Source organism: Rattus norvegicus, chromosome 6 (genome assembly GCF_021556685.1).
Source record: "Rattus norvegicus strain SHRSP/BbbUtx chromosome 6, alternate assembly SHRSP_T2T, whole genome shotgun sequence".
Classification (NCBI taxonomy): Eukaryota; Metazoa; Chordata; class Mammalia; order Rodentia; family Muridae; genus Rattus; species Rattus norvegicus.
The window spans coordinates 105,529,759-105,550,620 of record NC_141539.1 but is presented as its reverse complement, the minus strand read 5'-3'; the positions used below and the strand labels follow the sequence as shown (position 1 = coordinate 105,550,620).

The 20,862-nt window shown below is 42.9% G+C and overlaps 1 protein-coding gene across 4 annotated transcripts in view; it reads left to right on the top strand.

The window, feature by feature from the left end:
- Positions 1-20,862, top strand: part of Dcaf5 (DDB1 and CUL4 associated factor 5) — an 88,493-nt gene that overhangs the window by 62,175 nt on the left and 5,456 nt on the right. For all 4 annotated transcript variants that reach the window (NM_001100718.1, XM_087553275.1, XM_087553276.1 and 1 more), the window contains 2 exon segments: positions 1,798-1,864; positions 15,237-15,364. In NM_001100718.1, the coding sequence (NP_001094188.1) occupies positions 1,798-1,864; positions 15,237-15,364 (195 nt within the window).

The following is a 20,862-nucleotide window of genomic DNA, read 5'->3' as shown; positions in this document are numbered from 1 at the left end:
ATAGGCTAAAGAAAAGCCATTGCTGTCTCTGTGGCCCTCATCTCATGAGTTTCTCGGAAGCTAGCCTCATGCTCACAGTGATCCGGTCTCAACTCTTCTAGGAATGGCCACGCCCTATTTTCTCTTAATGGAACTTGTATACCTACATGTTTTATATTTTCTACTTGTTGTAAGCCACTTGGAATCCGGTGTCTCTACGCACCCAGAACAGAGTAACTGGTGAATCAGCCGAGCTCTGAGTCAGTACATAGTGAGTCTTTTCTGTTAAACTCCTAGGCTCCCGAATTCCAACCTCTGAACTGCAAGGAAACTTTTCGATTGGAGTGTAGCATGTTACCTTTGAATTTCCCAGTCTTGAGCAAGTTTACACAGTGATTTGTCAGTGATTTTATTTAAGTGGTAGATTAGGGACAATAGGGTCTCTTTGGGTTACACCGTTCATTTTGGAGAACAGCCAGCATGGCTCTCACTTAGCAGGTAAAGACATTAAGTTCTTTACCACGGTGTCTTAACCCTAAAGGACAAAACTGCAAGCTTCTTACCTTTGCCTCCTACTCATATTTCTTAAGATTTTTGAAGGCTAATAAAGGTTTATTAAAACCATAATGGGTATTAAATCTACACTCATATACTAATCCAGCACCCATCTCACTGAGCTTTATTCCCCAGTCCTGTCCATTGATGTTTAAATGGTTCAAAAAAACTGTATGCCTGTTGGTTTTAAATTAGAAGTTCACAATGTCTTGAGTAATTTTGATTAGAGTTAAACAGTTAAACAGTTTTGTCAGTATCTGGAAATGGAGTGAACTGCTCAAGTTGCTACTTGTTGCTGTTGATTTATAAATATAATGTATACTCAATATGAGTCTAATTAGATTACATCTAGCAATAATAACCCCATTTTGGACCAGGCAATTTTAAGCTGCTACATAAAATGACATCTTTTATTTCCTAAAAGGATATATGGCTTATATCCGTGGTTGTGTTGAAGGTAGCCTGCTGCTCCAGGATGTCAGGGAGATACAGAGAAGTTTAGGATACTTGACCTCAAAGATCTCTATGAAGATCTTGATTATTATTTTCTACACTTTTAAAAAATGTAACACAAATATTATCTGAAATTTTCCATGTAAAGTACTAGGTCTAAGCTGGGTATATACATACATGCCTATAAGCTTAATACTCAGGAAAGTGAAACAGGAGAATTGCACACACCACCCACACACACAGTACACTTTATGAGCTGAGATGCAATTCATGGTGTTTCACATGCACAAAGCCCTGGGTTCAGTTCTCACTGTCCCTCAAACTTTTAGATGTACAGTCGTGGGGCTGAGATGGCTCAGTTGGTAAAGGTGGCTGCTGCAGTCTGATGACCTGAGCTCTCCTCCTCAGGACCACACAGTGGGAGAACAAATACCCACCAGTTGCCTGATTCAGACCTCCACACAAGGTCATGGCATACATGTACAAAAATAAAATAAATGAAGAGGTTAAAAAAATTAATGTACAGAGAAAGAGAGACATGGAGATGGAGACAGAGACAACCTCAAGTCAAAGTCAGAGTTAGAGCCGCTGTGCACATGATCTGTTCTTCCCATTCCCCTCCACTGTGGGCTCTGGAGAGCAAACAGGTTTCAGGCTTGCACAGCAAGGGCTTCTGCCTACCCAGCCACCTCAATGACCCTGGTTTTTTTTTTTTTTTTTTTTTTAATTTCTTTACAGACTGATATATAATCAAGTAATTGTCTTTCCAGTCATAAAATAATATATGAAATGTCTGTTTTGCTCCAACAGTATATCCTTTCAGGCTCTGATGACTTCAACCTGTACATGTGGAAGGTCCCTGCAGATCCAGAAGCCGGTGAGTATGTCCCAGTGGGTGTGCCAGTCTGATTGGCTCTCTTGGCCTATGGCATGCAGTTCCTGGAGAGAACACTATTACAATAGATGAATATACTTCCTTTTAAAATATAGATTTTTATTTTATTTGTATGAATGTTTTACCTGTGTGTGCCACATGTGCCTGGTGCCCTTGAAAGTGTGAGATCCCTGGAACTGGAGTTACAGTCGGTTCTAAGCTACCTCGTGGCTGCTGGGAACCAAACGTGGGTCCTCTGCAAAAGCATCAGTCTAATTGCTGAGCCTTCTCTCCAGCCCCATACTTCTTTCTTTTAATATAAGCAGTTTATCAGAAGCATCCAAGGGAATGTTAACAATAAAGACGAGAAGCCAGGTCCTTTACACATCGTCTTATCTGGCACAAATGATATTTAGATACTTTTTCCTCCTAAGGAAATGTGTATCTCACATTTATTTGTTTATGTGTGCATGCACGTTAGCCATGGTACATGTGTGAGGTCAGAGGACAGTTAATTTGCCAGTTTTCTCTGTCCAGCACATGGCTGCCCAGCTCGGCAACAGAGTCTTCCCCCACTGAGTCCCAGCTCCAGTCCCAGACTGCCATTCTCTATGGGTGAAATCCTAGAAATAGCGTTTCACTATGTGCTCCAGACTAGCCTGGAATTCTGATCCTCCTGCCTCAACATTCAGATTGCCAAAATTGTGTGTGTCACTACACACTATTCTAAACGCCTTTTCTTTAGACCGTAGGAATCTCCTTTATTATCTTGTTCCAAAGGATTTCCTCAAGACACTTAAAATTCCTACTTTAAATGCATGTGTGTGTGTAGGTATGTGCACATGAGTGTCAGTACCCCAGGAGGCCAGAGAGCTTGGATCGCTTGGAGCTGGGAGCCAAACTCCTGTTGTCTATAAGAACAGGAAGTGCTCTTAACTGCAGAGCCATCTCTCCAGTCCTGGAGCTTTTTTGTTTTTTTTATATTGCTGTTAAATGCTTTTTCTCATGCGTTGCATATCCTGCTTGTTATTTTTCACATGGTTGGTTAGGACCTTGCCTTCTGTTGGACTCTGTAGTGATGTTAACTGAAGGAGAGGGCTTGCTTTTCTGAGGATGGGCAGGTGTGCTTCTTGATGTTTGATAACCCTAGACATCAAATAACCATTTCTGTATCTGCTCTAGATATATTCTGGCAAAGGCCTACAGTTTTCCATAAATTTGGAGCACTTAATTTTTAACCTCATTTTTCGAAAGATTTATTCATCATATTGAATCGTGTTTTGCCTTCATATGTATTTGGTCTGTGCACCAAATGTGTGCTTAGTGGTCGTGGAGGTCAGAAGAGGGTATCAGAGGCCCAGGAACTGGAGTTACAGATGGTTGTGAGTCCTGTAGGTGCTGGGAATCAAACTTGGGTCCTCTGCAAGAGTGACAGTACTTTTAACTGTTGAGCAATCTTTCCAGCCCCTCAAATCTCATTTTCAAAATAATAGTATCCTCACCTATTTAATGTTACCTACTGTTACAAAAATTACTTTGAGGACAGCTCAACTCAGCCGTCTGCAATGAATGATACATGGATGGTATCAAACTGGGAAATGGCCATCAGAAAAATAACAGAGGACTCTGCCTTGTGTATGACACAAATTAAGTCTAGTGCTCAGAGTTGAGACAATTTTTGGTTTTGTCCATTGCTGAATGAATAACATCACTTCCAAACTTTAAACGGGGTAGGGATCGGGTGTGCCCTCCTGCTGTGGTTTAGGTACTTCCCTTCTGGAATTTGGAAGTGTGGAGAAGGTGCTTCCCCTCCAGCATAGCCAGATGTGGCAACAGTCTACCAGATGTGGCAACAGTCTACCAGATGTGGCAGCAGTCTGCCAGGTGTGGCAGCAGTCTGCCAGATGTGGCAGCAGTCTGCCAGATGTGGCAAGCAGAGCAAACGGTTGAAGTTTACTCTGACTCAGGTTTCCAACCTCCACAGATCATGGATTGATTAGCTGAGAAATAACGTTTGTGTTTAATTGTGTCTCTGACCTGATTTGCAGTGTTTCTGATTGCCAAGCCACTATAATGTTGAGAGTAGAAAGTAGATTACTCCTTTCCCTCTGGAACTTTTTTCTGCCGTCTTTTATACTTGTATAAAGAAAAATGGGAAATAACAAAATGGGAGATGGTGGGGGGTTTGGTTGTTGTTTTTTGGTTGGGTGGGTTTTTGTTGTAACAAAACCAAACAAAAAACTCATAAATGTATTCCTTCATATTTCTGAAAGGTGAAAGGTCAAAGTATCACCAGTAGATTGTACTTTTCTCTTTGACTTAAGAGGTGGTCTTCTTCCTTTGTCCCCATTTTTCTCTATACACGTACACCCCGACAGTTCTTCCTCTTCTTGCAGGGTAAATCTCACGTCCCCTTAGAGCATTCTTCAGAGATGAATTACTTTTTAGTTCCTCGAGGAGCTGAGGTTGGCTGATTTCTCTGAGTCTGTCCTGTCTCTGTAACAGTTATCCAGATAGTGGATTCTGAAGATGTAGTCAGACTGGACCAAGGAGGTCTTTGCCCTGTTGATTTAAAGTGTGCTACATGGTGATCCAAGAAGCACACCCAGGGCCAGGAGCACACCTTTAATTCCCAGTACTGGGAGGCAGAGACAAGTGGATCCCTGAGAATTTCAGATCAACCAGAATTAAATAATGAAAGCCTATCTTAAAAGTAAGTAACAACAAACCAGAAAGTGTGTCAAGTTTCAGGTAAGCTGTTTGAGGCCACAGACCCACATCGACTGCAGTTACTCTTGAGCTAACCAGAAGCCATAATGTCTACCCTGGATTTCTATGTTTGCAAAGGCAGGGTCATATGACTTCCAGGGTCATATGGCTGGTCAGGAGCTGGTAGTTGAGGGCTTTGCTCTCTCAGTGTCTTCCAACATCGCAGCATGTCGCAGAAAGTCATTTCCTTTCATCATCTTGACCTACATGTAGTGGAAGTGCCTTTTTGCAGTTATTTTGAGTGAGCCTGGCTCACTTGGGAATCCAGTCGTGCTGCTGCCAACAGACCCCGCCCACATTCTCTCACATGTGCGAGCTGTCCTCTTCTGGGCATCCTCCTCCTTTTTCTCTACTTCTACTATTTTTATGATTAAATTATTTTTATTAAAGTAATGTGTGTAATTTTTAAACCAAATTATTTAGAACTTAAGATAGCCATCTCTACTTTATCCTATAACAGCTTATAATTTATTATTTGTTCATTTAGTTGTTTAATTTTTTTGTTGTGTTTTCTTTCTTCCTTTCTTTCTTTCTTTCTTTCTTTCTTTCTTTCTTTCTTTCTTTCTTTTCAAGACAGGGTTTTTCCCTGTAGCTCTGTCTGTCTTGGGACTGGCCATGTGGATCAGGCTGGCCTTGAACTCAGAGATCCATCTGCCTCTACCTCCCAAGTGCTGGGATTAAAGGCATGCACCACCACTGCCCAGTTTATTGGTTTAGTTTTAGACAGGACCTCACTGCCTGCCTGCTGGTCTGCTAGCACTGGCTGAAACTAGCTTAATTCTTTTATACAGAAGCTATTTGATGGACAGTTCAAAAAAATATGACAGTAACAGCCAGTAAGATGGCTTAGCTGACAGCAGTGCTTGTATAGGCCTAAAGCCTGATTTTAATCCCCAGATCCCACAGGACAACAGGAGACAGATTCATCTTCTGACCCCTTTACCCAGATCGTTGTGAGAAGAGTGAACTCACACCCATTCATACACACACACATTCACACAAGAGTAAGTCCACACCCATTCATACACATGCACACACTCAGACACACAAGAATAAGCCCACACCCATTCACATACACATGTATACTCAATGCACATACCCACCCATACACACACACACACACACACACACACACACACACACACACACACACACACATTCTCTCTCTCTCTCTCTCTCTCTCTCTCTCAAATAAAATAAAAATACAACAAAAGAATTTAAAAATAGGACTGTGGGAGCCACGCATCAGACTAGAGCTATGGTTCTTCCAGATCTCCAGATTTTTCTTTTTAATTCCACTTACAACTTATGTCCCCATAGTGAAACCTGTTCAGGTCACCCCAGCCTCACCCCCAGGTGAGCAGCAGACCCTGGAGAGGTGTGTGATAATGTAGCTGCTCTCTGGGTATGTTTTCCGTCTTTTTTTCAGACTGGCTTCAGAAATATTTAACATCTCCTTTTTATAATGTAATAGCTCTGCTTTTTAAAATTATAGTTACTGTGTGTGCACATGTGTATGCCCACCCACACATGTACACATGTGTCCTCAAGCACACACACCCATGTGGCTGGGTGCACTTATGGAGATCAGAGGACAAATTTTGGGAGTTTGTTTTCTCCTACTATACAGTTCCTAGGGATTGAACTCACGTTGTCCAACTTAACAGCAAATTCCTTTATTTGCTGAGCCATCCTTTTTCTGGCCCTCCAATTTTCAGATGCTAGCAATTAATTAATAGTTCAGCACACCTGAGGGCTATATGTTGCTCTTGAGTTTTTGTTTTGACTGTGTCAAAGAGAAATGACCTAATCCATCCTCCTGCCTTTTTTAAATTAACTGCTTGATTCTGGACTGAGGACAAGCATGGTGTCCCTCATTAGTCATACTTGTTGAATATATGGAAAGCTGACTTACTATTACATACTTTAATGGCACAGTTAATACTTGACTCTAAATGACAAGCGATCAACATTAATTGCCTGCTGTGTGCTTTACAGTAGTTGTCAAGTGCTGAAAATCCTGAATGGGAGCCAAAGCCGGGGGCTTTTTTTCTTGTCCTCTTTTTTCTGGTATTTGAGGTGTGATTTCTTTTTTAATGCTACACAAATTCTATAGAATTTGTTTTTTTAAGAATTACTTATTTTGGGCTGGAGAGATGGCTCAGTGGTTAAGAGCACTGACCGCTCTTCCAGAGGTCCTGAGTTCAATTCCCAGCAACCACATGGTGGCTCACAGCCATCGGTAATGGGATCTGATGCTCTCTTCTGGTGTGTCTGAAGACAGTGACAGTGTATAGTGTACTTACATAAAACAAATAAATAAGTCTTTAAAAAAAGAATTATTGGGGCTGGGGATTTGGCTAAGTGGCAGAGCGCTTGCCTAGGAAGCGCAAGGCCCTGGGTTCGGTCCCCAGCTCCGGAAAAAAAAAAAAAAAAAGTTTCTATCACCTGGTAATGGCAGCACACACCTTTAATCCCACAGAGTTCTAGGCCAGCCTGGTCTGTAATTCCAGACACCCAAAGGTACATAAAGAAACCCTGTCTTGAAAAATAAAGAAAACAAAGTTTCCTCCCTTTCTAAATACTCCATGTTAAAAGGCAGGATGAACGGGCAGGCAGTGGTGCCACCTGCCTCCTGTCCCAGCATTAGGGAGACAGAAGTGGGCAGATCTCTTGTGAGTTTGAGGCCAGCCTGGCTACACAGAGAAACAATGTCATCCAGGATGGAGACAATGTCCTTTGTACTCTCATGAATGAATGACCTAGTGGTTCTTATGTGAAGACTGCTTGAGTCATGAGAAATCTAAAGGATTCCCTTTTGACAGACTTTTTTTCTCAACTAGAAGGGGAAACATGCATTTTCACTCTCAATCACATCAGCCACCCCACAGGAGGTATGCTAGAAACAGCTGTAAGGTATATTCATCAGCCTGCATATATGTGTAAACAATATTGTTCCTTTTTCTGTATTTAACTTTATTCTGTTGTGTGCACATGTGCACAAAGGTCAGAAGACCCCTGCAGAAATTGCTTCTCTCCTTCCACCATGTGGGTCCCAGGGATTAAGCTCTGCTCATTTGTCTCAGGAGCCCCTCTGCCATCTCGTCCACTCTTACTTTTCCTGGACAGACATTTGCGCTCGGTGAGTTAGGCTCAGGCATCTGGGTTTTTCCTTCCCTGTAACTAGAAAAACGACTGTTTTCAGTTGGCCGCACGTATTTGGTTGCAGACACACGTGGAGTGCAGATGAAGGAAGGGCTCGGTATAATTGTGTCTTTGTACAATTAAGCATTGCTGCCTTGGAGTGCTGGAGTCTGCGGCACTCTGTCCCCATCTGGCCTCTCTCATCTCTGAAGTGGTTACATGTTCCCCGAGAGACAGCCAGTGCTCCCCTGCCTTGTCAATACCCTTGATTATGTTCCTCTGTGACTTGAAACATAAAGCCTGCAACGGTTGTCAGGCCTTTAGAAAAAGTTAAAATTTCTTCTAAGTGTGCCATGAAGAGAAATGTCCTTTGCCCTTCATATTTATAAACGTTGTTGTTGTTGTTGTTGCTGTTGCTGCTGCTGCTGCTGTTTTCTTTTCTTTTTCAAGACAGCATTTCTTTGTTTAGCCTTTGCTGTCCTAAAGACCCATATTTGGAAACTCTTAATTCTACCAGTGGGGTCAAGAATGAAGTAGGCAAATTTTCTCAGCTGCTACTTACCAAGCCATGTTATCCTTGCAGTTATAGCTCTAGCTTTCGCCTTCAAGCTTTATTCTAGAGAGTATGTCAAGGGGCTTCACTTGGATTCATTTATCAACTGAGTATCTTAGAAAAGGCATTATTGCAAAGTTATTTGGACAGATCATGAAAAGATACATACTTTTATTTTCCTTTACAGTGCTGGGGGAGCTTAACCCAGGGCCTCGAATATACTAAGCAGATGTTAGACCACTGAGCCACATTCCCAGCCAATACTTTCTTGACTTAGAAAAGGAGCGGGGGTGGGGGGAATGATCAAAAGGGTATTTACCTACATGTGTACAAACTCAACTTAGAAGTGGGTTCTGTATCAGTAGCTCAAGACATGTGAGAACTGCAAGGTCCATAAAAAGATAATTTTTGGGGTTGGGGATTTAGCTCAGTGGTAGAGCACTTGCCTAGCAAGCGCAAGGCCCTGGGTTCGGTCCCCAGCTCCGAAAAAAAAGAAAAAAGAAAAAAAAAAAGATAATTTTTTTAAAAAGAGAAATGTAAGTAGATTTAAGGAGTTTGGTAAAATTGTCATAGAATTGACATTTTAAAGCATTTTGAAGGATAGTGGGAGTTTAACTACTTTTGTTTCTTTGCTCTTTCTATGGTAAAAATGCTATAAAAGAAACATCCAAAACTAGCATCAAGAACATAGAGACAACAAAACATCTAGATAAATCCATATGGTGGGTGGGTAATAGAGTCCACAAGTGGAGTTTTCCCCCCTTGTATTCTACAGTCTTATATATTCATGTTTCAGTTTGATCATCAAATATTTATTGGAAATATGCTGTGAGGCAATGTTCTAGAGACTGGGAATACAGCAAAGACAAGAATCTTGTCATTACAGAGTTTACTCCTAGTGAGGGGACCTTTTCAGACAAGGAACAGCAGACATGAATAACAGAATGTCTAGTCGTGCAATGGAAACAGTAGATTGGAGAGTCAATAGATGCAGTTTTGATTGGATGTTCTGTAGAGGCTTCATCAAGAAGGTCCCAACTGCACAAAACCCTCAGAGAGCGGGAGATACAGGTATGTATCAGCCTTGGGGAGCCAGCAGGAAGGTCTTGGAGCAGGAGTGGCCCTGGTGTATTTTTGACACATGGAAGCTAATGGGTTGAGGCAGAGCAAGGGCGTCACAGGGAATATACAGTGGGAGATGAGGTCCGAGGGTAAGTGCAACAAAGGACGATGGATACTCAGCAGAGGGAACGTACTGGAAACTGAGGAGCCGTTAGAACATAATGAGCTATATACTATGGCCTAATTTAAAATGATTGCTCTGGCTTCTGAGATGAGAGTATGGAGTAGGAGTGGGACTCTCAAGGTGAGAAATGGGGAGAGCTACTGTGTGTCTCGTGAGACATGTGAGAATTGTGGTGGCTTAAACCTAGGCCCTAAAGTTAGATCAGAGATACATGGAAACAAAATCATTAGGATCTCTTGAGTAGCCAAGAAAGAATGACCATGGCCAGGTATGGTGCTGTCTGCCCGTAATCCCTGCCAGGGCTGAGGGAAAATGGATCCATGGCCGGGCCTGTTCTAAGAGGGAAGCAAGGGAGGCAGAGAGGGAGAGAAGGAGGAAAAGAGAGAGAGAAGAGGAAAGGAAAGAAAGAAGGAAAAAGAGGAAAAGGAAGTGAATGACTGAAAAAACAAACATGGAGGAGCCAAGCTATATTGAATTGCATGGCAAATGGGATCAGTCGGGTTGAAACCAGATAACATCACATGCCCAAGTGATATTATTAAAGTTCCCTAAGCCCAAGAAGGTAACTTTGGGTTTTTTCTTTAATGGTTTTTTTCCCCCCTGTGTCATTGGAATTACCTGATACTTCATCTTCTAAGTGTTGTATCATCCTGTTAGGTATTTGCTCATAACTGTGCTTTGCGAGTTGGTCGTACTTGTTTAGCTCTGTCTTTTGGATATGTTTAGCATCTAAATCTGCAAAATCCAAGTTCTTTTTCTCTTCACGAAGGCCTGTGCTCTTGCTTGGAAATGCAAATTTTCTTTTTTTTGCTGCCTTAAGTTTTTTGGTTTCTTTTGCTGTTTGGAGCAAAGTCTCACTGTAAATCTTATGGCCTCAAGCTCCGAAGCTTCCTGCATCAGCCTCCTGAGACCCGTGATAACAGGCCTGCACCATTACCCTCAGTGTGTATCTTACCTTCCTGTTATCCTCCCCAGTCCCTGGTCTCTGTTCCTAGGAATGCTTTAATACACTTGCCTTCCTAATCTCAGCTCTAACTGAGTTGGTTTTCCTTCTCAAAGGTTTGTCATGAAAAGGGTGAATAGAGAAGAGGACAGAAATTAGGACTTTAATGTTTAGCCCTTTGTCTTCTCTGAGAACATTTGGCCCAATTTGGAGGGAAAAGCAAAAACCAATTTGGTTTATACCCCTCCCTTCTGTTCTAGGGATTGAATTAGGCAAATGCACTATGCTCTACCAGTTAGCTACATCGCCAGCCACCTATATTTTATTTTGAGACAGTCTCACTAAGTTGTTCAGACTGGCCTTGAACTTGTAATCACCCTGCCTTAGCCATACTAGTGACTAAGATGTTTGCTGCCACACCCAGCCCAGTTAGTTTGTTTGGTTGTTACAGACAAGGTCTTTAGTAGTTCTAGCTGGCCTGGCTTGTATCAGTCCTCATACCTAAACCTCCCAACTGCCAGGCTCATAGGCAGGAACCCCACTATACCTATACTACCAGGGCATTTAAGAAAGGTCTTTGGATTCTGAGCAGCGTGTTTTGTCTGAGTCACTTGGATCCCAGTGAACATTTATGGGATTCTATGAGATGACCCATTCTTTCTTTGTTTTCTGGAATCCATAGCAGAATACATAAGAGAATATATAGACTCTCCATCTTTAGCATCCCTTTCTCATGAAAGACAGCCACACTGGACCTTTAGCTTTGACTTTACTGTCCGTGCGTGCGTGCGTGCATGCATGCATGCATGCATGCATGCGTGCATGAGTGCATGTGTGTCACTGTGTATGTATAGCAGTCAGGAAACCTCAAGTGTCAGTCTTCACCTTCCACCTTGTTTAGACAAGGTCTTATTTTTTTGTTTGTTCATTTGCCATTTTGTATATCACACATTGTATGGGTTCTAGAGATCTGAGCTCAGGCCTTAACACTTGTGCAGCAAGCACTTTACACAGTAAGCCATCTCCTAGCCTCAGCTTTGACCCTTTACAAAACAGATTTATGTATTTTGTATGTGAGTGTTTTGCTGTGTATGGTGCCCACAGAGCCAGAAGGCAGCCTTGAATCCTTTGGAACGAGGGTGACTGTGAGCCAACCACATGGTGCTGGGAACTGAACCCGGGTCCTCTGGAAGAGTGGCAAGTGCTCGTAACAGCCGAGACCTCTCTGTGGTCTCCGTCCTTGACTTTTGAATGAAACCTACAAATTAGTGCTGTCATATTTGGCAGATGGCCCCAAGAAAATCAGAACTGTGAACAAATAACAGCTTAGGAAGATAGGTCCTTTTCCCTGAGTAAGTGCTCGTTTATTTCTTGATAATCATTATTAGTCTTTAGATTATGACTCCACTCAATAAATCATTTGCATAAACTGTACAGTCATGCCTCAATTCAACTCATTTGAAACCTGAGAACCATACTGCCATGCAAGGAGTCTTTAGCTTTCCCCCTGGCAACCCCGTTTCACCTTTCCTGGGAGCAAAGGTACATTGTTTACAAATCAAACAGTTACTCATAATAAACTATTAAAAATGTGTTTTAAAACAATTATTTGGGGGGTTGGGGATTTAGCTCAGTGGTAGAGTGCTTGCCTAGGAAGCGCAAGGCCCTGGGTTCGGTCCCCAGCTCCAAAAAAAAGAACCAAAAAAAAAAAAAAAAAAAACAATTATTTGGTATCCGTTTAATTTTAGTCTGTGTGAAAGTGAAAGCAAGTGTGTATCCTAGTGAGGAGATGTGCTTGTTCATATTCTCGTGGGCACTGCTGAGCTACACCCCCAGCTTGCTTGTTTATTTTTACAAAAGGAACTAATTCAGTCGTAACTGAGTTTTTGATATTGCAGACATAGAGACTCTCTGACATGGTTCAGAGCTGATAGATATTTTGATTGTGCAATCATCAATGTTTTGCATACCACCTCACATAAATATCTAGTATAAAGTGGCAGACTGTATTTAGGCTATTTAAAAAAAAATGATTTTTTTAAGTTCTTTTCTTTAGGAATCACTGTAATATGTTTAATAGTAAATCAGTGTACTTGTAAAGCTTTTATATGGGTTCATTTTTATCAGAAATGTACATTTGTTTGGGTTTGGTAGCACATACCTATAAACAAGTGTAGACACTTGAAGCGAGGAGCATCAGAAGTGCAGAGTTATACCCGCGTACATGGGGAGTCTAATGAAGGTCAGCCTGGACTCGAGATCTTGTTTCAAGAAAATTTTCAAATTTAAAATACACACACACACACACACGTTTGCCCCCCTTCCTCTTCCTCCCTGTCTCCCTACCTCACCCAGTACTAGGGATTATACCAGGGCCTTGAATATGCAAGGCAACTACTTTACCACTGAGCTCTGTCTGCACCCATAAAATGATAAATTCTTTAGGACCTGTGATAACTTGATTCGATCAGTTTGTTTACTAGTGACCACCCCAGTGTAGGGGCAAGAACAAGATGTTTAAAAAGTAGAATTCAGGGCTGGAGAGATGGCTCAGGGGTTAAGAGCACTGACTGTTCTTCCAGAGATCCTGAGTTCAATTCCCAGCAACCACATGGTGGCTCACAACCATCTGTAATGAGATCTGATGCCCTCTTCTGGTGTGTCTGAAGACAGCTACAGTGTACTTATATATAATAAATGAATAAATCTTAAAAAAAATAGAATTCAGAGAACCATGCTGTACATACAACCTTTTTTTGGGTGGTGGTGGTGGTTGGTTGTGTTTTGATTTTGTTGGATCAACCTTTCCTACTAAAGCAGACACATAGCCTCGCGTGCTGGTTATCCTCATCGTCAGCCTAACCGAGAATGACCTGGGGAGAGTCTCAGTAAAGGACTGTCTAGATGAGACTGGCCTGCAGGCATGGCTCTGGGAGATTGCTTTTATTTATTCTGGATTTTCTGAACACGGTCTCACTTTGTAGCCTTGGTCCTGGAACTCACTATGTTAGTGCTGGAGTGAGAGGTGTGATCCGCCACATCCACTGGAAGACAGTTTGGCTAGCCTTAAGTGATGTGAGAAGGCCCGCTGGCCGTGCACAGCGCCCTTTGGACCCTGCACTGTATATGAGTAGAAACCTAGCATTCGCTCTCCTGCTCCTGACTGGGTGTGCAATGACCAGTCTCAAGTCCTTCTCCAGGACGTGCCCCAGTGTTGGACTACCATGTGAGACTCAGCTAAAATAAACCCTTTCTCCCCTGAGTCGCAGCAGCAAAAGTAAAACTAAAAGGTGCTCCTGAGGAATTCTTTGAGCCCTATGTCTAGACAACGATTGTTTGCCCTATGTTCCCATGGATCCTCTCTCCTTAGGCCCAAGACGTATTTCCCTCCTTCCATGCCACCCTTAGGCACTTGACATTGTGACATTGATGGGTCAGGCTACACTCCTATCCTGGGATACGATACATGCAGCACACGATTCAAGGTCAGACTCCTGTATCCCACCATGTCAGCCTACTTTACCAGGGAGGCTGAATGTGGAAAAATTTCTGAAAAGAAATGAGTTGGGGAAAGGCATGTTGCTGTAGTCATCACTCCTTCTCTGAGATACTGAGAAATGTCTGGAGCGAGTTTTGATCAAAGTATTTGTGGGGTGAGGCAGACACATGGAACAGAAACTATACTTAATGGTCCTTTGCCTCCGTGATAGAGGCAAAAGTTATCCACCGGCCAAATACCACTCTCTGGTTTGTGTCTGGATGCCTGACACTCTGCCTTACTGGCCGTATCTAGTTGTGTGTGACCGCTCAGAGCAGCCTTGTTCAGAATGCAGTGCATGTGTCCTGTGTGGGTGGAATACCATCGCCAGGATATTGAACCGTGGAGTCTAGCCCAAGTTCACTAATGACCGTGTTCTTACTCTGGTAGCACACTCCAGGCCGTGGTGCTCATTGTGTGCCACAGCATCCACATGGTGTGAGGCCTACGATTGAACTCAGCTTGTCAGGCTGGCAGTGGTGCTGTTATCCACTGAGCCAAGCCATCTCACTGGTCCTCCTTCCTACTCTTTTTTTCTTTCTTTCTTTTCCCCAGAGCTGAGGACCGAACCCAGGGCCTTGCGCTTGCTAGGCAAGCGCTCTACCACTGAGCTAAATCCCCAACCCCTCCTTCCTACTCTTAATTCGCTTCTTATGACTGTGATCCAGATCTCCTTTGTCTTCCATTCTCTGTTGTCCAAGGGCAAAGGAAGGATTCTCTGCATTATCCTATTTTCTTGCCTCTAATGCCATCTTAGTATAAATTGAGAGTGGAACAGATTAAAGACGTTTTGTCTATTTAAATCTTCACATGTTCCTGGTTTTGCAAGCTCCTGACTTCGTAGCCTGACTTGTCCCAAGTATTCAACCTTATTTTGCTCTACTGCTTTTTCTAATACAACATTTGGGTTAAAATGTGGAGACTAAAAACTTGATGTTTTATGTATCTTTGGGTCATTGACAGTGGAATTGCTGTGGGTGGGTGTGGGCATTGCTTACAGGCTAAATAAAGGCTGTTGGTAAGAGACGTATGCTCTGTCCCCATATCCCTCTGTCCCCACAACGTATCTAAAGATTCTGCATTCTGCTCCCATAGTCGACCAGAATCTCAGCCCTGTTCAGAGATGTTTGTGTCCTGACTGAGCCTGTCATCATTCAGTTGTGTTTGTCTCTGTCTTCCTAGGTGGCCTTGGCAGGGTGGTCAATGGAGCCTTCATGGTGCTGAAAGGGCATCGGTCCATCGTTAACCAGGTCCGCTTTAACCCCCACACCTATATGATCTGCTCTTCTGGTGTGGAGAAGATTATCAAGGTGAGGCACTTTCCCCGTCTGTCCTTTTAAAGAAATGTTTGTAAGAAACTAGAACAATGTGTCTAGGGATTTATATCTAAATGTTTTGACTATCAAAATCCTCCATGAGTGAGGAATGGTGACACATGCCTTATAAACTGACGCTTGGAACTGAGGCCGGGAGAACCACCATTCCAAAGCTAGCTATGCTGCCGAGCAAGACTCTGGCTCCCAAGGGGTTAAACACTAGAAGGCGGCATCGCAACACTAGTGGAGCAGGTGCACATGTGTTTATCCCGCTCTCATGAGGCAGAGGCACGCAGGTCTCTATTCTCGTAAGCTAGCATAGGCTATACGGTGAATCCAGGCCAGGCAGGGCTACACACTATGAGTCTGGTTTTTGTTTGTTGTTTTTAAATGATTTTTTTAAGTTCTTTTCTTTAGGAATCACTGTAATATGTTTAATAGTAAATCAGTGTACTTGTAAAGCTTTTATATGGGTTCATTTTTATCAGAAATGTACATTTGTTTGGGTTTGGTAGCACATACCTATAAACAAGTGTAGACACTTGAAGCGAGGAGCATCAGAAGTGCAGAGTTATACCCGCGTACATGGGGAGTCTAATGAAGGTCAGCCTGGACTCGAGATCTTGTTTCAAGAAAATTTTCAAATTTAAAATACACACACACACACACACACACACACACACACGTTTGCCCCCCTTCCTCTTCCTCCCTGTCTCCCTACCTCACCCAGTACTAGGGATTATACCAGGGCCTTGAATATGCAAGGCAACTACTTTACCACTGAGCTCTGTCTGCACCCATAAAATGATAAATTCTTTAGGACCTGTGATAACTTGACTTTTAAGTAAAGAGAGATTATGCTTTGTACAATAGTTAAATTTTCTTAATTATTTTTGTAAAGATTTTATTTATTTTATGAATATAAGTACACTGTAGTTATATTTAGACACACCAGAGGAGTGCATCAGATGGTTGTGAGCCACCATGTGGTTGCTGGAAATTGAACTCAGGACCTCTGGAAGAGCAAGCAGTGCTCTTAACCCCTGAGCCATCTCTCTAGCCCTTCCTCAGTATTTTTTTAAATGACAGTAAAACCTGAGAGAAATTTCAAAGGAAGAGTTTTGGGATGATTTAGTATTTTTCCTCCTTATTTTACTGTTTGAGAATTTCATACATGCATATAGTATATTTTGATCAAATCTACCCCTTACAATTCATGCCCTGTTAACCCTACCACTCTCCCCTCCCAACTTTATGTGCTTTGGGTTTTGTTGTTGTTGTTTTGTTTTGTTTTGTTTTGTTTTGTTTTGTTTAAGCCATTTAGTCCACTTAGTGCTTTTGGATGTGTATGGGGTGCGGGGAAGGAGAGCGAGGTGGTGTGTGCAGCTTCCTGTGTTCCTCCAGCAGCCATCAGTTGCTACGCGCTCCTCAGCTAGGGTTGGGACTTAGGGAGCACCTTCCTATTCATGCTGGAGTCTACTGTGGCTTACGTTTGCCTCTGAGAGTTCACATGTGCAGTTGCCCTGCCGTGTCCAGGAAGCCACTGTGGTTATCCATCACCCGTCTTCACAGTGATCTGAGCTTTGGGAAGGGATTATAGATATATCATTTGGCACAGAGTACCCTGTAGCCCCTATTATTTGCAGACAATGAAATTTAAGCTACAAATTGCTGTCACATGGTTAACATATGGAAGGCCAGGAGAGAATCCCACAGCCTTCACCTTGCTGGCGGAGGAAGCAGACTTCTGACTAGACCATATCAGTCATCCTTCATAGGACAGTCATTGAAACAGCCTGTCCCTCACATTGCTTCCCCTCTCCTTTGGCCTATGATTAATAGGTTGGCACTGTAAAACATGCCCTTTCTAGGCCTGTTGACGTCATTCCCTTCAGAACGCTCTCTGCTTGGGCATCTCCTTTAGAAGAGAAATTCCTGTTTGGCATCTACTTGAATGCTTCTGTGCTGAGTCTCCTCAGATATTGTTTAAGTCAACTGAAGTCTTAACTCTAAAGGTCATAGGTTGGAAACTGGCCAAGTTCTCAAGAAAAAGAAGAAAATGTTTTCTTTGTGAGGTTATCCAGACTGAGCTGTGGAACTCACTGCTCCCAGGTTCCCATAGGAACAGAGAGGCACACTTGGCCATTTAAAACCTTGAGCATGCACAGTGAGAGTAGACACAAAGGGGTTCTCTAGGGTTCTCAGCTTTGCTTTCTCACATGTTTCCCCACTTGCCATCTGGGCATAGTATAGTTGGGTTTGGTGAGACAGGAGGACACAGTCCCAGGTCAGGACAGCCTGAGTTACACAGCCAGACTGTCCAGGTCAGCCTGGGCTACACAGACTCAGTCTCAGAACAAAAAAGAAAAAGGAAAGGAAAAATAAATGCAGGAGAGGCAATGGGAAAGATCAGGTTGAAACTAAGTGCTGGCCCCACCTCTCTGTTGGAATGATCACCCTTGCCTAAGCCTACACCATCCTGAAAGACCCCTAATTCTCTGCAATCTGCATATGTCTCCTATTGTGAGGGCTTGCCACCTTTGCCTGGGATTTATCTGGGCCTGACACCTGCTATTTATTTACTTCACTGCTTGCTGCTTCTACAGGGCCAGGTCAGTGGCTCATGTGGGATCTGATTCCCTCTGTCCACTCTCCTTTCTCAGCTTGGAAAGGAGTCCCCTTTGAGAGAGCAAACCTTTTCACACCCGTAACAGTTCCTCTGTTTCTCTGAATGCCCACACATCGCAAAAGAAAGGGTTGGTTTATAGCTAAAACTTAAGAAGTGGAGCAAATTCTTTTTCTCCCCCAAAGCTCTTTATTGTATCTACTGTGTGCTTGCTGCTCATGGCAGCCCCTATGGGGAGCACGATGACAAAGAGAGGTCACACAAGTCTCCCTAGGGATTGATGACCCAGGAGGAGAGAGAAGAAATAACGGTAAAAGGGATCCCAAGACATGGAGACAAATTTTTGTTTGTTTGCTTGCTTGTTTTTCAAGACACGGTTTTTTTCTTAGTGGCTCCCTGACTGTCCAGGAACTCATTCTGTAGACCAGGTTAATCTGAAGCTATCACTGCCTCCCAAGTGTTTTCCAAGCTAACAAAGCACTTTAGAAAGAAGGATTTTTCTCATTTGGGAGAATCTCAATAGAGGTTACTATCTGAGTTATCCTCTGAACTGTAGACTTCAAGAGAAGAACAGAAGTGGGCTTGCTTGCTTGGAGCTCCTCCCACTTCTGTTCTCTCATTTTCTTTATGAATCCTGCATTCACTTGACCTTAAGTCTTTAAATGTAATTAACATTATTTTATGTGTATGATCATTTTGCGTGCATATATGTCTGTGTACCACATGCATGCCCAGTGCCTGTAATGGTCAGAAGAAGACTGAATTCCCTGGAACTGGAGTTAGACCATTTTGAGCTGTGTTGTGGGTACTAGAAATCAAACCTGGGTCCTCTAGAAGAACAGCAAGTGCTATTAACCACTGAGCCATCTCTGTAACCCCCCAGCATTGCTGTACTTTTGAATGGTTGATTTAGATCTAAAGAAATGGACAGCTTGGGGCTGGAGAGATGACTCAGTGGTTAAGAGCACTGACTGCTCTTCCAGAGGTCCTGAGTTCAAATCTCAGCAACCACATGGTGGCTCACAACCATCTGTAATGGGATCAGATGTCCTCTTCTGGTGTGTCTGAAGACAGCTACAGTGTACTCATATACAAAATAAATAAATAAATCTTAAAAAAAAAAAAAAGAAATGGACAGCTTGTTAATTCTTTGTAATGGTCCTGGGCAGGGTAATGGGGGTCAGTAATTCTGATGGCCAGCTAAAGCACTTTGGTCTTAAAGCTTTCTGGCTGTCAGGCTCAACCACCAATTAAAGAGGAAGCAACATGCTCATTAATGCCTGGCTATAGCCTACATCGTGTTATCACTCTCATAACTATGGTTGAGAAGTGGAGGCTTTCCAGGATGAAGGGATTTGCTTAGGACTATGGGAAATGGTGGGACACAGGCTTCTGCTCCTCTGTACTGCTCTCAAACAAACACTGACTTCTAGGGGGAAGTTCTGTCTTGCTCCGAGTCTTAGAACTACATTAAAGTCCATCTAACTCAATGTTTGAATGGAGGAGCCACGCCTCACCCAGGGTCACCATTCAACTAGGAGTCTGCACTCCCAAGTCTGCTGCCTCCTGATCCAGTCTTACTCTGTTGCCCCGAACTTTAGGAATACACAGTTAGCTTAACCTGACACCTTCCAGGGCCAAAATAAAATTGACTTTTATTTCTGAAGAGAAAATGTTGGGACTGGGAGATTAGAACTTTAAAAATGGCTTCTCAAGGGGCTGGTGAAATGGCTCAGTGATTAAAAGCACTGGCTATTCTTGCAAAGGACCAGGGTTCAATTCCCAGTACCCACATGGTTGCTCCTAACTTTCTGTAACTCTAGTTTCAGGGCATCTGACTACCTCCTCTGGCCTCTAATGTGGGCAAAACACTAAAATGCATAAAATAAAATTTTAATTTTAAAGTGGTTTGTGAGGTAGGCTACATAAAATTTTTAATTTTAAAAAGTGGCTTATAAAGTAGTCAGGCCATTTCTGTGAGCAAAGTGGATTTCAAAGTGGATTTATATTTCTAGGAAAAACATTTTTTCATATTAGGGAATATGGCTAATGACATTTTGTTATTTTTTTAACTGGGAAAATGAAACACTTGGCTAAGAATTAAGAATGAGGCCGGAAAAAAGCACCCTAATGTCAGCTTCCTTCCTTCCACCAAACTCCTCTATCCTCAGGATCTGTTTGCAGAGACGGTGGTCTGTAGCTCTAGTGTTGTGTTGCCTAAATATTTTCCAGCATTAGCTGTCACAGAGAATTTAACTGTCTCCCTTCGCTTTCTGCTGCTTGCTCTACGCTTACTATATGTTAGCGTCGCGTTAGCATGTCTCATCTGTGCTGACGGCCTCGAGTGCACGATCCTGTGACTTAATGAGCCACAGTCTCTTAATGGAGCTTCAGGATCAACCCTGTCCTGGCATGGAAGGAAACAGACTGAGAGAAGAGCGCATCAGGGCTGCTGGTGTTGAGGAGTGGCTAGCCCTAGGTGTCATCAGCCTCCTGCAATCTGGAAATCTTGTCAGAGGCCACCTTTCAGGGATAGCCAAGAAAGATGTAGTGGGGTAGGAGGCTTTGGACATTTCCTAGGGGGTGAATTTGCTCTTAGTTTGCTTCAGAGAAACTGAATGGGGGAGGATGGGATACTGTCCTCTGAGTGAGTTGCCATCCAAAGATAGGCACTGGCCTGTCAGGCAAGAAAGTGACTGGACTTCGATCAAGGTTCCACGGCTATGGGCTGGCATAACTGAATTGCTCAGTGCTGTTCTTGGACCTGTCTAGCTATCAGGTGGAGTTGATTTTTCTCATTTGTATCAACATCCCAATTACCTTGATTTGCATAACACACCACCACTGTCCAGCTCAGGTTTTGGGG